Genomic DNA, 17,731 nt, shown 5'->3' on the forward strand with positions numbered 1-17,731 from the left:
GGTAGGGCATATCGCGCGAGATGGGTTTGTCCCAACGATGGAAAATTTCGCTTGCTCACGACGGCTCATGCGAAAGAGAAATAATTGTTGGGTTAATCGAAAGCGATATTTTAGTGATTGCTCAGAACACAACATACCGGTATCTCTTTTGTTATCTCACTTGATTACGAAGGACTCAAAAGAAAAAAAAAGGTAGGAATAGTGATAAAAGGAAAACAGGAGAAGCGGTCCCCTGCCAACCAACGCGTACCAATTTTCCCAGAGAACACTTCAACGCTTTTCACTTAATCTTTCGGTGGTAGTAACACCCAGTTCGACGAAATATTATGAAATGTCCTTCCGAGAACAATAGAAAATAATTTTCGTTTTACACATTTCTTCACACTTTCGTTGATGAAAAAAATGACGCTAGGATAAGCACTTTTGTAATAATACTCGACAGGATGCTTTGTTGCTCTTCGGACGCCCATTTCAAATGGCCATATGTATATAAAAAGAAACTTAAATTTAATTCAATGTCACACTCCATCGATATTCACAGAATATCGATTTTTGGTCCTTTTAAAGCTTTTATTATTATTACGTCTTTTGGGCAGCTTCTCTGTTTCATGCAAATGACATATTTTGTTGGAAAGCAATTTCCTTCCTTTCGATGTAATTTAATTTGATTGGCCAAAGGTAAGGTAAACAAACGCAAATTGATTGCATGGGAAGTCGGTTTGATTTGATTGATGTGAAAAGTATGATATGATTTAAATGAAAGTCAAATAAAAAGAATGCTCCATCACCATCCACACCAAACTGACTTTCACCTCCCCGAGCAGAAGCAGCAGGCGGGGGGCAAGCGTTATACTAATTAATCCATTCGTGAAAAATCGCATTATCCTTACCAAGCACACCAGAACCGCACCAAGGAAAAGCCACCACCACACAGGGAGAAAGTAATTTCGCGAAACGCTATAAAACGCGAACACGCGGTCTCCACTCACTCAGCTGCACTTCCGGTTTTTATCACAAAAAGCGTGAACACAATCGTCCTGTTTTTTTTGTTTCGCTCCCCTTTCTATTCTTTTATAAATCCATACGCACCACACACACCGGATACGTGCGGAAAAGTGCGAACACGGGTGGTACGGTTGGTTCGCCTTTCCAGGCCTCGTTGCCGGTTCGATCTAATTGACATCAATTGGTGAGCTAATCCTTCAGAGACCGACCGCACGCTGTGACAACCAACCATCACCAAACCCGGTCACTGTGTACGGACGTTGCCTTTTTTTTATTATTATTATTTTATAACGTTTTTCTTTTCACTTCCTTCTGCAGTATTCCGGCGCGCCCTTTAGGATTAGCAGATGTGTCTTCATATTGGGGAGGGTGGAACGTCGTTTATCCTTAGTTTTTCACACCGTTTCATACTGTTTGCACTGTTTTGTTCCAATTAAAAGATATTGGAAATTTAAAACCCACGCAGCACCAATCCCCACCGTCCACTCGTCCATTCAAGAGCGCACTGAACTGCTCAGCATCTAAAGGATTATGTTTCACTTTCACTTGAGATCGCTTTTCAAACCGGATGTACGGAAATGCATTCACAGACACACACGCACTGACAGAACCCGGTAGCTTCCCGGGTGGAAGCTCTAGGCACAATACAGGCCACGAATGGACTGTCCTGTGTCAGTGTCGGCACTTGTTGCTTTATATACAGCCGGATCCTGTTCGTGCATTTTCCCGAGAGCTTTCATTGATACGAAGTAGTGCGAGAGCTTCGTCTGCTTCCGATCGAGCTTATCGTGTCCTGTAGCTTCCATGGAGAGGATTGAAATCGTTTTCTCCGTGCGCTGAAAGCACGTGTACCGGTTGTTTTGATTCTGGAAATTGGTGGGAAGATTTTGATTTTTTTTCCTAAGTTTGCAAATTTGGTAGTAGGTCAGGTTTGGGTTTATTTTTACACAGTGTATTGAACTGAATGAGCTTTAAAAAAAATCTGTCGAAACAACTTCTAGTATTTTGAGTATTGGGAAAAGGTCTGTCTTCTTGCCCCTGTATTGGACTGTTTCTCGTTACGCAAGATTGTCAATACATTAAGACAAGAAAACATCTTCTAAAACATATTAAATGTTAGTCTTTCATTCGTAAGAATGCCTTTCATACTTTGATGTACAGGGTGTTCAATATATGCGAACACACTTTAAAAATGAGCTCAAACTATGTAAACATAAGATATTATCTTTTTGATATTTTTTTTCTTGAAGCCATGTTTATTTACTATCTTTTGGCATATTAGAAAGGAGAACATCACCGGACAACCGAATTTTTTCATGCCTTCTAAAAGATTTGATAAGGTGTCCGCTTCGGTGGAGTGTAGCTTACTGCCTAATGTGTTCATGGCGTTGATGTGTCCACAAGAGAGGTCGAGATTATTTTTTAAATTTCGTTATGACGGCCAGGCCGTATTCTTTAAAATCTAATCTTACATCTAGCTTTGCTACTCATTCAACTTATGTCCTATTTCGAGGGTAGTAGTTGTGGAGGGTGGGATGTTGTTACTGCTAGGTAGCGTTCTGATATCGTTGCCCTTCTCTATTTTCAAGGGGTTAGCGCCTCTTTGGAGCAGCCCGTGCCATGGAGACTGACAACTGGCGCCCAAGAAAATCCCAATTTGTTGTGGGTACTTTGTGGTGTTCGCAACTTCATTTCGTTGCCAGCATTTGGATGTTGTAGCTGGCGACCCCACCATCGGCAGAACGCACGATTCCGAAAGCCACTACAACTTGGTGAAGCTACTTTAACATCTAAAACACGCATTCCGCCTACATTAAAGCCGCCAGTCACAGCTTTACGTCGTCCAAATCTAATTCAATGGGTTCAGTGATCCAATGTTGTCGCTGGCGACTTTGACTCCTGCAAAAAGGCTTGGAACCGAGAGCCACAAAAACCTTGTAAGGTTACCATAGAATCGAATCCAGACATTTCGCCAACGGCAGCAAGGTCGCCAGTTACGACTTTAGATCTGCTTAACCAATTTTTATCGACTCTGGGACCGAAATAGTGACTGGCGCATGTTGATGCCACCGTTGCGAATGTGTAACAAACAAAAAAACAAGTAAACATAACCAACTACAATCAGCTAATAGGACGATAGTGCGTACAATCTACGGGAATGGAGAGGAGAAGGGATCAAAGGACGATTCCCATCTCTTTGGCGAAGTTAAGTCCCAGGATATCGCGCATCTTCACCGCCAGGGATCTCCCTGATGCCCGAACGGCTTCTAAGAGTCCGGGTCTAGCCGCATCGAACTCCACACATGACCAGAGGATGTGGTCAATCCCTGGAGTCGGCGTTGCCTATACGCTGAAGATGTGCAATCATAGCATAATGAGAGGTCGAGATAATCCTCCAACAACTTCAACACGCTATGAAATATAAGACCACCTTAGGAGGTGCCAATAGCACCGGTTTCACACGAACAGGATCGGGGTTCAAGTGTCATCCGTGCTGTCCCTGCAAAGTAAAGGACTGACAAGCTTAGTAAGCTGTTTGATGGCCTGCCGGGCATCAGCATCCCGTAAGGTCCTTTTACACTGTTCATTGAGATGTAGCGGCAGGCCAAGATCGCGAAGCGGTTGTAGCGCCTGATAAGTGAGTTACTAACATAAAGCAAAGATGATTATAATTGTGTTCTGCACACTCGGCAATCCAATTAGGAAATACAATGGTAAACATCGATTTGAGATAAGGCAAAAATAAACATGCAATTGATAATTTTTAAACAGACAAAAACAGTTTGTACTCGGCTTAAACATAAACAGGCCGCATTGCTGACAGTAAACTATTTCATAAAGAGGAAAAATAAATGATTTCTATTTCGCTTTTATATTTAGTTCTATGGATTTGTGTCCATTTCTTTGAAGATTGATGGCACGATATGGCTGGTTAGTTTGAAAATCTTTTTCCTTCCACCTACAGTTCCACCACAGATGAATACAAATCCGTTGGTGCGATTGTATCAACTTACCTGCCAAGAAATTCCATTTCCCAAGAGAATGTTCGTGTTCGTGAATCTGATTTAGTCTTCAAAACGGGCACAGCTCAGAGGATCTTAAAACGGCATGGTTCCAGATGCGAAGGAAATGAACCAAGGAAATAAGCGCACGGAAAGAAAGCTTCTTTGGTTCGTCTTAGCCTTAGCAACGGAGCTGAAACTTAACGGCAGTTTTGATTTTCTGCAACACAACGGCAGCATAGGCTGCTGGCCGTCTACTAGCAACGATAGGAAGGAAGGAAGGAAAAGTAAACAAAACCGAGCAGCAGAGCAGTGCGTTGATAACTCAATTCACGGAATGTTGCTTGCTGCACGCATTTGGCGAAAACAAAAACATGATTTGTGTAACTCCAAAGCTCCGAAGCACACAATTTCTTCGGGAATCGTTTGAAGCCAACTTATCGTCAACTGTACTGTTTCACAGTCTTGTGGATGGCCTGGATGTTGCACCACTTTTTGTATTCAATTTGTATGCTCAAAACGCCGTAATTGGCTGAATGGTGCGATTGAGTGAGTGCATTAATGCTACAATGTGCGTTTAATGGGCTCGTCTTACCTTGACAATCGGTCATTTAATATTTTTATATTGGCAGCAGACAGACGGAGTTTTTCTTTCCATTCTTTCCCGGACTCCGTACATAGGTCACATTGGAACGGCGTGGAAGATAAATTAGGATACTATTTTTTTCCGTTTTCGTTGTTTTGTCTTTCCTTTCCATCGATACAAAAGGATCCTCTTTCGTGTTTGAAAAATGGTATGATGTGTGATGTTTTTGTGTGTGGAGTATCCGCTTGGCCCTTATGTTGTAACGCACATTTTATTTGTGACTCTCCGCTCCAAATGTGTCCTATTTGTCAAATTTATCCGACTGGTGTTAAATTTCATGTGCACAACGCGCGCGTTCCCTCTCTCTCGATTTCATTAGTAATTGCCGTACCGTGAAAAGAACGTCAGCCGTGTCGCCGAACATGACGTCACACCGATCGACTTCGAATGATTGATTTTGACGGGACTGGCGGGACCGAAAATAACGCACGCAATGTTTTGGTGCGAATTCGATTTAAAAGACATTCTTCAACACCTCTCGATTCACGACGCCGGCATACTGCGTGTAGACGGTCGATTTGGCCGTCAGGGCGATGAATTGTTCGGCCACCTCGACAGCGACGCGCACCTGCGCCTCGGACGTGCTCGCACCTAGGAGAAGGAGCAAATAATTAGAGATTGGTGGGATATATCACCATCAGCACCACCGGCAATCACTTACCCAGGTGAGGCGTTGCGACCACCTTCGGGTGATTGATGAGCTTCCGGGTGGTGTCCGATTTCGGCGGTTCCTCCGGATAAACGTCAACCGCAGCACCACCACACTGACCACTTTCGAGAGCCGTAAAGAGTGCGGCCTCATCGATAATACCACCACGAGCAACGTTGATCACGCGGACGCCCTTCCGGCACTTGGCAAGCGTGTCGGTCGATATGAGATCTGACGGAGAAAATCGTTAGAGAGACGCTTAGAATGCTTTTACTTGAAGCGCCCATTTCTCTGTACTTACTTCTGGTGGCGGGAATGAGCGGTGTGTGTACGGTAATGTAGTCGGCCAGAGGCCAAATCTGCTCCAGCTCCATCTTTTCGATACCGGCCGCCTTCGCTTCTTCGGCGGTTGTGATGGGGTCAAAGCCGATCACGCGCATACCGAACGCGTTCATGCGCACACCAACCTCACGCCCGATCCGGCCGAGCCCGAGGATGGCAAGCGTCTTACCGTACAGCTCGGTGCCGGAGTACAGCTTCCGGTCCCAGCGGCCCTCCTTCATGCTGGCGGCCGCCGGGCAGATGGGACGGGCGAGTGCACCGATCAGGAAGCACGTCAGTTCGCAGGCCGAAATCGAATTGCCACCGGGAGTGCTAGTGAGGGGAGAGAAACGTAAAGAGTAGAAATTAGTTTGAAGCTACGAGTAAAGAAAATTTAAGATGCATAAAAAAGGTATCTAAATTGATGAGTTTTAGTCTTATTTAAGCATGGAATGGAAAGGAAAAATTAAATTTTTCTTGCATGCTATATGAGTAGTTGTCAACAATGAAAGAGTAAGAAAGTTCTGATGCTTCGATTCTGGAAAATGAGACATTTTCAGCATTAATTTCCGAGAAAACTCTATTCAAAATACACAACCTTTGATACGAATATTAACTCTAAAAGGACGCTAGAAACACATCTACATCCGGGCAAGAACGCAACATCACCAAACACTTTACTTACTTCAGCACCAGCACATTGTTTCGCGTGGCAGCTTCAATGTTGATGTTGTCTACGCCCGCCCCGGCACGTCCGACCGCCTTCACCCGTCCGGCGCCTGCGTCCAGTATCTCGGCGGTAATTTTCGTGTCCGAGCGTACGATGAGAGCATCATAATTCTGTCGCAATACACACAAATCACACGCAAAAATGGTGGGAAGAAAATAGGAAACGAAAGTCGATTAGTTTGATGGGAAATCTAATTCTTGATGGCAGCCGCTTTTCCATGCTCGTTTCGATTTCCACGCCTCCCGCCCTAAGAGCCCAACATTGCGCGGGAAAGATTCATCCGTCAGGCTTTGTGTAGTTCCGGAGAATGAACCATCATGCGTTGCGGAAAAATGATGCCAAAAAAAGAGCCACGCTTTGGTGATTGTGGCGCGTCCCTGTGGTTTTGTTTACTACTCGACCCGATAACTGTACACCACGTCCCCGCCGCAGGATATCTGGTGCCAGTGGCGCGGTGGGTTCGATTAAATGTTGACGCACGCTTCATTCATTTTGCCACAAGATTAATTGCAAAGAAATGAATCGCGGAGGAATGGTGGAGAGTTGGGTGGAGCTGTGCTCGATTTGGGGATTTGTACGTCATTCATGCGCGTTGGGGGAAAACATCAAACCCATCTCATTTGGTCGAGGACACGAGCTTTATTCGCGATCGGAAAGCGTATAAGAAAATGAATGAAGTTGAAAGAACTGTGGTGTTTTTGGGTGGGCTCAAAAATAGCAGTAAAAGTAAGAGGTCTTATGGTGAGTGTTGAAATATTTAAAAATAAAATACAGAACTAACTTAATCAAATTCTGCACTGAAGGGACATCTGCTATAAGCCCGACTAACCATCCAAAAAAGGGATATTTCAAGTCAGAAATAGCCAGCCGTTCGGTTTGGCGTAGGCTTTTCACCTACTAAACAAGAATGTAAACGTAATTTGTGTTGATTTTCACTCGATTTTCTGTGCCCTAGCTGTCGCGTCGTCGTCCTTCTATGATATCTTTTATTTAACAAGCCAACTATTAGAGCGTGAATAATTTTGATGGATTAGCGATGGCCAAAACAGTCAAGGAAAATTCAATTGAAGATTTGTTCGTACTAAAAATGAACACTGTTGTAAAAAGCTCGTCATTTATGGCAGCGGTTTGATCGATTTCGTAAAAATCGCCCAGGGCAGAAAATATAGAAAATGATCTCGATCTGTTAGTCTAACCAAAGCTCGGACTATGTACAAATTTAGAAAAGAATTGTTTCCGATCTAGCTTAAATGGATTAGAGACAAGCGTTAAAAAAAAGTCTCTTAGAGATGGGAAACAAAAAATAGGAAGTGTTTAACGACACATACATGGCATTCGACTGTACAATCCAAGGGAAAGACAACAATAAAGAATGCTTGGGCAAAAGTGTGGAGAGCTTTCAATGCTTACAAGTTTCAAAACCTGCAAACCTGGACTCTTATTTTGGTTAGGACAGAGGAATGTTTGCCAGCGGAATTCTTTACGGAAAATTTTGCTATTCTACACGATCGATGTTTTGTAATGTAATGTACGCGATTTTTGCAACCAATACATGAATATTTCAGACCCGTCAGATGACTCATCATGCCATAAAGACTCCAAAGAATTTCTAGCGTTCAGGAGATTTATCTTGTGGAAGTGCCACCTTGAATCCTGGCTTGCCATTATTTGCTTGCTTGACTTAAGTTAACCGCAGCTGGATCGTTAATCCTGGAAACATAGAGAAGCACCGAATGGGATTCGACACCGTTCTCTTTGTGACAGAAGCTGATAAAGCTATCAATTCGAAAACCTTCCAGCCCTCACTAAACGACTGTGTTTCATAAAATAAAAAGGTACATTAAGGGACAGGTTTAAGGCACTTAAAGCAGAAGCTTCACAACACCCGTAGACTCGTATACACCGAGAAATTTGTGCCATTCATCCCTCAACGTTCCAAAAAATTTCAAAAATCCATATAACAAGACCATGGCCAGATGTCAAATTATTGGAAACAAATCTTCTGTTATCACTGGATAAAACTCTCTTTATCTCTCTTTCTCTTTAGTGGAAGAATTTACAGTCGTTTGAAAAAATTGTTATGAATCGCCGCACCAACAAACAAGATTGGTAGTGTTATAGACACAATCCGGCTACAATTTTTCTACGATAGACTAGATTCGTTTCAAGGGTAAATTTAGCGATTCGTTCCACAAACCAGGCCAAACTAGTTATATCCAATTCTTCAATTAACTCCCATCTACTTCCAGCCCTTGGAAGAAGCGCAACAGCACAGTAAAACTTGGCATGAATCGGAGAAGCGAAGAGGAATACACTTACCTTAACCTCCTTAACTAGTTCATCTTGCGATAGCTTCAGTTTATAGTCAACCTGAAATCAGCACAACCACAAATGGGGGAAAACCCGTTAAACAGGGCATGTAAAACACAACGGAAGGGATTTGTTTTCAATCAAACTCGACACCACTCACTTGAATTCCATGGTCTTGGAGTAGTTTGACACACGCATTGTCAACGGCATCGCACACCAGGACACGCTTGATATCTACTGGCATTTTGGGAGATGTGGGCGAAATTCTTTTCACTAGCTAGGGAAACACCACTGAACCGATCCGGGCGCACTGTTCTACACGAATACTTGGTTCGCCCGGGCTGGATGGTGTTGATACCGTTGCGCACTCGTAAGGCTCACGACCTCCGAGGACTACTCCGAGTTCCGACACTTGATCTTGCAGCGCGGCCGGAAAGGGAGTGTGAAAGAGAAAGAACGAGACTGAAACGAGATATCGCGACGACACGAGTCTAGTCGGTAATGGTGCAGTTACAACAACAGACCTAAACCTTTTTCCCTTGCCGTTTCACTAACACAGGGAGAGACGATCGAATGTTCTGCCAGCAAAAGATGAACCTGTTGCTGTTTACTATCTACAGCCCTGCTGGAACCGATCGGGTTGCGTGACGTGCTTTCCAAGCAAGCAAACAGAGAAGAGACGTCCGGTCCGGTTCTAGCCGTTGCGGCCTTGCAAAGTAATGCTGTTCGAATACGCACACGGTTCAATTACGTTTACGGCACTTACTGGTACCGGTTTCTATGCTGATGAAAGTGGGCGAAGATCATCATGCAACGGCAAGAGCAGCATCAAACCATCATCCAGCGTCACACAATGGTTGTATGTGATGTTTTCCAAAGGACAAAACAGATTAAATTCTTTGCATACATGAGGAACCTACAAAACAGACCTGTGACATAAGCTACAAAGATTTGCTACCAATAAGAGATGTGAAAACAGCGCTATAACCCACTGTGCGAATAGTTCTCGCCATTTCCAATTTGCCAGTTGCCAGGGCCAGGTCAGGATCGGCACATTCTCCTCCACGTGTCATCTTGTTACGGTCCGTTCCTCGTCATCCGGCGACTTCACCACCACGGCACAAGTGGTGATGCGCTTATCATCATTGACTCCTTATCGGTTTGCTTACGATTGTTTACCCGCTTTACACGCTGCGATGCACGACGGCTTGTTTGGTACGGGATCGGCATCCGTCATCACTACCGGGAGACGAGCATGTTGTCGAGCTGCAAGATAAGCTGGGATGGAGGTCTCGTGAATCACGCACTACTCTTTCTTGTGCCTATCTGTTGACGGGGTGGTGAAAGGGTGCATGCGTGTAGTTTTGGCTTGACCACGTAAAGGTTCAACGAAAGTCTGTCTATCGCCAACCATGTTAATCGAGAAGGAATCCGTCAAGAGACCCTTTACTTGAGCTGTTTATTACCTGCTTTATGGTACGATAACAGTCCATAGACACACCAAAAGGCGCCATTAGAATGGCGCAGACGGAATGTTTCGATGTTCCTTATGAGGGTTTAATTTGCAAATAAGTGAGGCAAAAAACGGCGGCTATATTAATTTTTAATTTGAACTAACTCCATTGTTATTATTTATCATTGGGCGCAATCAGAGACATAAAAGAATAAATCTTTTTATACCGGTTAGTAACACGATCGATTAGGAGGTTTTTTTTCTTTTTGGTTACTTGAATTGCCGCCACTAATTTATGTGCAAACTATTTTTCATATCCAGTAGGCAATGCGTTCAATTCCGGATTGTGAAATAGTGTTTTTACACCATCGCCCCACGGAAAGCGTTTGGTGCGTATGCAAAGATATTCGTACGGAACAAACTTTGGTCTGGTGCGGTGTTCATGTTCCGCTCGGTGCGCCAAAAAAGTATTCAGGGCACACAGTCCGATGCCCGGTAAAGCGACCAGAAACGTTAGCTTCTTCCAGGTTTTATAAGCTCCGGGTTCTGTGACAAAAGCCAGAGACAGTTGATTTAATGATGTGTAATAGAAAGTAAAGCTTTCGTCGGATGGTTCACTCACTAACCTGCATGTCCGGAAACGGCCGAGGGTCCGGTGGTACATTTTCGTTTCAGCAAGATGTCCGGAACGAAAGTGCGTGTATACAGGGCAAAGTTTGTCCACATTTTTCGTACTCCTTGTCTACTGAACTGCTGGTTGAAGACTGTTAAATTTAGACACGTTTGGTTACTAAGACGAAAAGAGGTGTGCTGCTGAGATTCTCTAATATATAAAGCGTACATATCTTTAAGGTGGTTCAATCGGTTTTCCCAAAAACCCAAGAAGAAGTTCTAAAAATAGATGGGAAAATTTGCAAAACTCACACTAAACTGTTCGATGTGCTTAGAATAGTTTGGAATTCCTTTATTATCAATTAACGAAAACAACAACGTCACATCGCTCCCTTTGTGAAGTTGTGATCTAAATTTAGTCGCGAGATAGATGCTTATCAGTGACAGAAAAGCATGGAATACCTGTATGACTCAGGAATGTTTTGACGGAGCTTGTCTGTAAAGAATCTCACATCTCATCGAATAATCCAATATATCCATTGTCTCTTGTGATGTACATATGTAACCAAAACATTAGGAATCGTCATAATCCCAGACTTAAAGCACCGTAAAAACTGGAACAACTGAAGAACAAACAACAGGAAAATCTATATACCCATTTGCAGTTAAGCTTTAAAAAGAAAGTGCACGCTCCACGCCTCCGCCACTAGATATGGCACCGCATTTATCTGCTGAAGATTTATCCTAATTCTACAGGACACTATATTCTTCTTCTTTTTGGCTTAACGACCATCAAAATGCTGATACATCGTAGTAGGAACGTGGGTCCTCACTATGAAGAAACGATTCGGTTGGGATTCAAAGTTCGGCCTTGCTGTTTGAAGACCGGCGTCGCTGTTGTCTCTAGCACGATTATTGCGCTACTTTTAGAACGATGACGATTAGAATAAGCTAAAAGAATTAATTAATTTATACCTTACCTTGCCTGATTTGCCTTTCAATTGATCATTAGCTTAAGTTTGTGTCTTAAACCTTTATGCGATCCCTGGCTGCAGCTCGCCATCCACGTTGAAACCCGATCTCCGACAAGTCTCCCTTCACTTGATCCAGCCAACGAATTCGCTGTGGCTCCCCGACGCCTCGTGCCGATCTGAGGGTCCGGCATCCTCATAACATAGCCACCGTCAGAATATCCGGTTCTCCGTATAGCTCAGCAAGCTCGTGGTTCATCCTTCTCCACACTCCATGCTCGAACACACCGCCAAAAATGGTCCGGAGGATGCGTCGCTCAAACACGCCAAGAGCGTTTGCATCCTCCGCTCGGATGGTCCAAGACTTGGGCCATACAGGACCACCGGGCTAATCAGCGTGCGATATATCTCACATTTCGTGTATCTCACACATACAATAGATTAATGTATCGTTCCCAAATCGCCAAGTCGTAGTTGTCAAGTCATCAGTATCTGCATGACTTGCGAAGGACAGAGGAATTTACGACAAAGGAGCTGAAAAAATTAGAATAAGCTCAAACTTATTGTGCGGTTGACCGTTTTCTGAGGACTAATACTATTTTTGAAGGAAACAGAAAATAGAAAGAGAGTAAATGTAGCATATAATTATGGACCGCTGAGGTATTTGAACAAAGCTAAGAGCATCATCTCATACTTGCTTATCGAACGGAGAGCTTATTTCAGCTCGGATTTAATATCGATCTCCCAACCGATCCCTTTTCTCTACGAATGATCTTTATTTGCTACCCATGTCAATCAATCGAAAGGTAAAGTCAGTAGCTTTAATGTTTTCAATCATATTTTCCTTTATTTTATACAAAGTTTTCATTTGCCCATTTACATACAGTGTGAATTTAGTAACGATTTAAGGGCCAGGGTTGTTGTGGTGTAGCAGTACAAATGATGCTAGTATCCGTTGTGGGTTTCTTCGTTCGATTTTGTCTATCACTAACCACACGTCAACGCAAACATTCGGCCATTTCGCATTTCCTGATTTTCAGTGTACTATTCTGTGTATAATTTTTTCGCTCCACTGTGTTTTTTTTTACTATCTTTTTCAGTTTTGTTTTGCAAATATATAGTAACAGCACAACTTCCGGCGTTCTTCCGTGTTTTTTCAGACATGTAGGGACGAACTTCATAGCCTAGCAGCGTGGGATAGTAATCATTTTGCACAATACCATTCATGACGTGTATATGACTGCGTGTTTAGTGTGTGTTTTTTTTTTTTGTAAAAGTGCAAAGAGTTACACAATTTGTTTTGGAACAATTTCAGTTAGTTCTACCCAATCGCGTCAACCATACTAGATCCTCCTTTAAACAAGTGTGTGGTGTGGTTTGTTTTGCGTCAAATGTGTTTTTTGAAATGTCTCGTTTTGTTCGTTCTTTTCATTTTTCGACAGAATGGTATGTATTATCGATTGCAGAACATTGCTAGTTAATGAATGTTTTGCTTGTTCTTTAACATGTTGTGATTCATTGCAGTGCTCGTGTGAAAATTTGTTGCCCATGGGTAGCAGTGGCATAACTTTTACTTCTGTAATTACTTAGCTGTAATTGCAAACACTTTGCTGTTATCAATGAATATTATATTAATAATGTTGAAAATGAATCTCATTACGGTTTTTATTGTTGTGATCATCACTGTTGTGGCAGGAGAGGAATCTATTCACCCAAAGGTATTTGTTATTTTAAAAGATAACCAAAATCAATTTTCTAGAATATCGGCGATTACCCCTGATAATTGTCCGGAAGGAATTCTGGATGCGAATGATCATTCTAAACATTTTGTAACAGCGTTAAACTTTTGGAGGATGAAAACAGGAAATAGTCCACAATTTATTGTACAGATCACTGCAAATAAATTAACGACATCATGTAGACAATACTGGTTTAGATCAGATGTGACTTCTATTGTATCTGATGTTCCAGCAAAATTAAGTGATCTTCCTAAAGAGGAGTTTGAACAGTTTATTAGGATCATGATTCGAGATATTTCAAAAATTAAAAGTGACGCAAAAGGCACTGAAGATGTTGGCCAATCACTCCATGATTGTCAAATATTGTCAACTTCAGCTACACAGAAAGTTACATATGTTGCACGATTTTCGGTTTTACCTTCTATGTGGTCTTTGAAAGGGTAGAACCGTGGTCTTTGAAAGGAAAAATGATTCAACCATTTGCATTAGAAAACTGTAATCTTTACATTTCTTCTGAATGTGTCATAGATGAAAGTTCTATAGCTTTATGGCAAAGCTCTGTATCCAGAGATCATTGCTTGTTAGAACGAACCACAAGCTTAGGAGGATCTTTATATGCAGACATTGTTTCTGATCAAGAAGTTCTGTTAGACAAATTTATTTATGCATCAACTGATATAGTTTTGAAGTTTGGTCAACAAAACATTTTGAGTACAGAGGCTGAATGTATGATAGAGATCATCCCAATTTTTGTGTCTCCTGAAGGGTTGATTTATTTTTTTGCAACACACAACGGTTATCCTGTCTTTGTCAAAGACAAAGAGAATTGGATTATCAGTCAAAACATGAATAAATCTATGATTAGGTCTATAGAATACCACCGCAGGAAACGTCAGGTAGATGAGATAGCTGAAGTTGATATGGAAAGTTCCAATTTTCAAAAACCCTCTCTTCCTCTCCTGGTTATAAAGAAAAATAATTCCTCAATTAGAAAGAGAAGGCAAACAAATTCGATTTATGACATTCCATTAGAATATCGAGATTTGTGGTTGGCTGAGCATGCAGCATGGTCGTATTCAGAATTGCAAGCTCAAGCTCTGACTTTATCTAATATCACGGAGAATGAAGTAAAGAATAATTTATTAAGGAATTGTAAAGAAACTGAAATGTCGTTAAAATTGGCTCAAAGTATTTTGGCAATCAATGAGCGACCATACATCGAAATTTTATATAAAACAAGAGGATTTTTGTCCAAGATGAAAGATGGAAATATTTATGCCTGTGTCTTCCTTGACTATCCCTGATAAATTGCTCTGGTGCAATGGTTCTATAAAAGTTGATTTTTTTACTACCACAGCGAAAATACACTTCAAAGAGCTTATCGAGCAAAAATACAAACTATACCAGCACATATATACAGACGGCTCAGTGCACGAAGATACAGCTGGCTGTGGGATTTTTTCAACCAGATCAAAATGTGCAATAAATCTTCCTGATCATACCACAATCTTTTCGGCTGAGGCAATAGCAATGATCATAGCGGCAGATGAAGAGGCATGCTCCACCAAACCTAACGTTATTTTTTCAAATAGCGCTAGTGTCTTGGCTGCCTTAGAACACGGAAAATCCAAAGACCCATATATTCAAATCCTTGACGACCTTCCTACAACACCTTCCATCACTTTCTGTTGGATCCCAAGCCATACTGGGGTAAAAGGCAACGAAGAAGCTGACTGCCTGGCGAACGAAGGTCGCAACTTAGAATCTGACAACCAAACAGTGTCCTACAAAGACTTGAAATAATGGGCAAAAGAAGTATTAAAGAACACTTGGCAGCAAAAATGGTTGGAAGAAAATGACACCTTCTTACGGTACACCAAAACATCAGTCATGCCATGTACCGATCATATCAACAACAGAGAATAAGTGGTACTCTCCAGACTACGTATAGGGCGTACCAACCTTACACACAGCTACATCCTGGCAAAAGACGAACCGCCAAATTGCAAATACTGTGGATGTGAACTATCGATCCGACACATACTTGCCGACTGTTTGGGATACACCAATGAAAGAATAAAACATCAACTTGACGTAAACATCGACGACATACTTCAAAACGACAAAAAAACAAAACAAAAATTGTTAAGTTTTTTAAGGCAAACAAATTTGTACAAAAAAATCTAAACAGAACACAAAAACTTGTTACAAAACATTAACAAAACAAAGAGAGGAAAAACTAACTTAGCTTTTAAAAATACACCATAAAAACCGAAAATGTACATGTCAAAACGTAGAGAGGTGAATGTAGCCAAAATGGCTCAAAACCTCTACAAAAGCAATAAAAAAAAACTTTGCTGTTATGATCTTTCGCAGAAGAGTTCGATGCTCATCGTTCGGCATTGTAAAATTCGACAACCACGACGACCTGAACGACCTGAATGAGCTTGAGGTTTAGTTTAGCACATCCTCTTGTGTGCCTAGTGTAGCTAGTTGTGATGGGTTGCAGTATTTCATCATGAAGTAAGATTCTGACTCAATAAACTGTAATGTCAGAACTAGCAAGAGCAATGAATGCCATCGGTGTGTATGCCAAGGTTTGGTATGATTTGTTGAATAATTCTCGAGAGCTCTGAGCCAAGTACAGGTACTTTACAGTGGCACTTTACCAAACAATATCTTCATCTTTGTACGTCCGCTGACACTACAGGGCTGCCAGCAAGCCAAAAGGAGTGTTAAAAATTCTCCATTGCCAAAATTACCAACAGTTTTCCGCCTCCCAAAACCACATGAAACGCGAGAAGTGTTTTTTTTAGGATGCATTTAAAAAAAAAGAATTTTCGAATCTAGCTATTATTTTTCCACGTAATTATTTCTGTCTCATCTTCAATTACTCCTAGCTTGTTGTTTTGTGTGTGTTTTTCCTCGCACACTCCCTTCTTAACATTACCACTCATTGCATGCCCCAAAAAGCAGGTGTACACAAACGGTTATACAAAAAACTAGCAGTCCTATACTTCTGGGCTCTTCTTCCGGCCAATTAGCAAAACCTCTCACCTGTCATCACAAAACAAGACACATATATGTAGGGATATGCGCGCTCCTAGGTGTGTGGTATAAAAATGTTAACAACGAAAGAACATGTGGTGTCGATTATACAAAAAGCTACTTTCGTTTGATTGGTTACAAACAAAAACCCCGGAAAATTACGGATTGGTGACAAGAAATTAAATACTTTAACATTCACCACTCAAGCCATTTGTTTGAAGCTACAAACATGGACACACATGCACACAAGCGCACACCAATAACCTACACGTGGGACAAACTTTTACACGGTGCAAAACATTAACTTGCCTAGCGGGGGAGTTTCGCTGCGGTTAAAATCAGTGTAATCTTTGCTGCATTTTATATCTATTTATATATGCTGTTCACTACAATATCTCACTGTTCATCTCACTATCCACAACACAAGACGAAGACATTTTGTTTGGCCTGGTTTCGATACATATTATTTAGCTGAGGCAGTGTGTGTGTATGTAAAGTGTCCTGTGTCTTCCTCCTAAGCCTTGTGCGCATTTACTAAGATACAGGAAACAAAATGGGATGACACTCTGTGTTCAGTTATAACACTCAGAGACACGAACACGCGGTAACAGAGAACAAAATATGCTTCCCCTTCCTATGTATACAATTACACTTACTTAACCTCTCAACTCATGAAATGATAAGGATTTTTTTGGAAAAATAAATAACTGGGCAGTATTTTCGCTTAGGAAGGAAAGGATCGAGGAATAACTTGCCAAATCTTCTAACATTGTGGCATTTTAAATTGAAAAGATGAGCCGTGTTGTTTATGATGATACCTTCAAACGGTGGCAAAAGTGTATACAATGAACGCGCTGAATAGATAAATTAATGAAATCGCCTTCGGACGATAGCTTAGGGCACGCGCGATAGCGCTATGTACATAGGTCGTTATCGTTTGAACTTTTGAATAAATATCAATCAATGAACGGCCATTTTTAGCGGATTTTTTGTGCAATGCAGTACTTACAGCAAGGCAAGGAGAGGAAGTAGGTGGATGCGCTTTATAATCTAGAAGAGATTGTTGTTTTTTTGACGATGACAAACAACGGCGAATGTAGTTTGGGTTTTGTATTGCGAAAATTCTTCTCAAGTTGTATGGTACAAGTTATTTTTCGCTGTATTCCGACATTCCTTTTTCATTTGCTCAAGCAAAAATTAGGCTATGGTGTGACGTAAAGGACACAAAACTAATGTGTACAGACG

The 17,731-nt window shown here is 41.7% G+C and overlaps 5 protein-coding genes across 10 annotated transcripts in view; 1 reads left to right on the forward strand and 4 right to left on the reverse strand.

Moving 5' to 3' along the window:
* LOC126564970 (D-3-phosphoglycerate dehydrogenase) overlaps positions 1 to 17,731 on the reverse strand; it is a 483,268-nt gene that overhangs the window by 308,594 nt on the left and 156,943 nt on the right. Inside the window, exons 2-7 of the mRNA XM_050222103.1 lie at positions 8,824 to 8,936; positions 8,673 to 8,723; positions 6,309 to 6,463; positions 5,604 to 5,956; positions 5,315 to 5,533; positions 5,084 to 5,244 (exon numbers count right to left, since the gene is read on the reverse strand). Coding sequence (XP_050078060.1) covers positions 5,108 to 5,244; positions 5,315 to 5,533; positions 5,604 to 5,956; positions 6,309 to 6,463; positions 8,673 to 8,723; positions 8,824 to 8,936 — 1,028 coding nt within the window. The 3' untranslated portion in view covers positions 5,084 to 5,107. The remainder of the gene's footprint in view (positions 1 to 5,083; positions 5,245 to 5,314; positions 5,534 to 5,603; positions 5,957 to 6,308; positions 6,464 to 8,672; positions 8,724 to 8,823; positions 8,937 to 17,731) is intronic.
* Positions 1 to 17,731, forward strand: part of LOC126565418 (proteasome subunit beta type-2) — a 549,154-nt gene that overhangs the window by 101,990 nt on the left and 429,433 nt on the right. The window lies entirely within an intron of this gene.
* Positions 1 to 17,731, reverse strand: part of LOC126563976 (uncharacterized) — a 333,716-nt gene that overhangs the window by 21,481 nt on the left and 294,504 nt on the right. The window lies entirely within an intron of this gene.
* LOC126564236 (gamma-tubulin complex component 4 homolog) overlaps positions 1 to 17,731 on the reverse strand; it is a 68,762-nt gene that overhangs the window by 15,540 nt on the left and 35,491 nt on the right. The gene's annotated exons all lie outside the window — the stretch shown is intronic.
* Positions 10,408 to 10,842, reverse strand: LOC126565672 (cytochrome c oxidase subunit 6A1, mitochondrial-like). The gene is made up of 2 exons (XM_050222871.1): positions 10,743 to 10,842; positions 10,408 to 10,662 (listed from the first exon to the last, which is right to left on the reverse strand). The coding sequence occupies exons 1-2, from the start codon at positions 10,840 to 10,842 to the stop codon at positions 10,421 to 10,423; spliced, it is 342 nt and encodes a 113-aa protein (XP_050078828.1). The 3' UTR covers positions 10,408 to 10,420.

The sequence above is a fragment of the Anopheles maculipalpis genome, chromosome 3RL (assembly GCF_943734695.1).
Source record: "Anopheles maculipalpis chromosome 3RL, idAnoMacuDA_375_x, whole genome shotgun sequence".
Classification (NCBI taxonomy): Eukaryota; Metazoa; Arthropoda; class Insecta; order Diptera; family Culicidae; genus Anopheles; species Anopheles maculipalpis.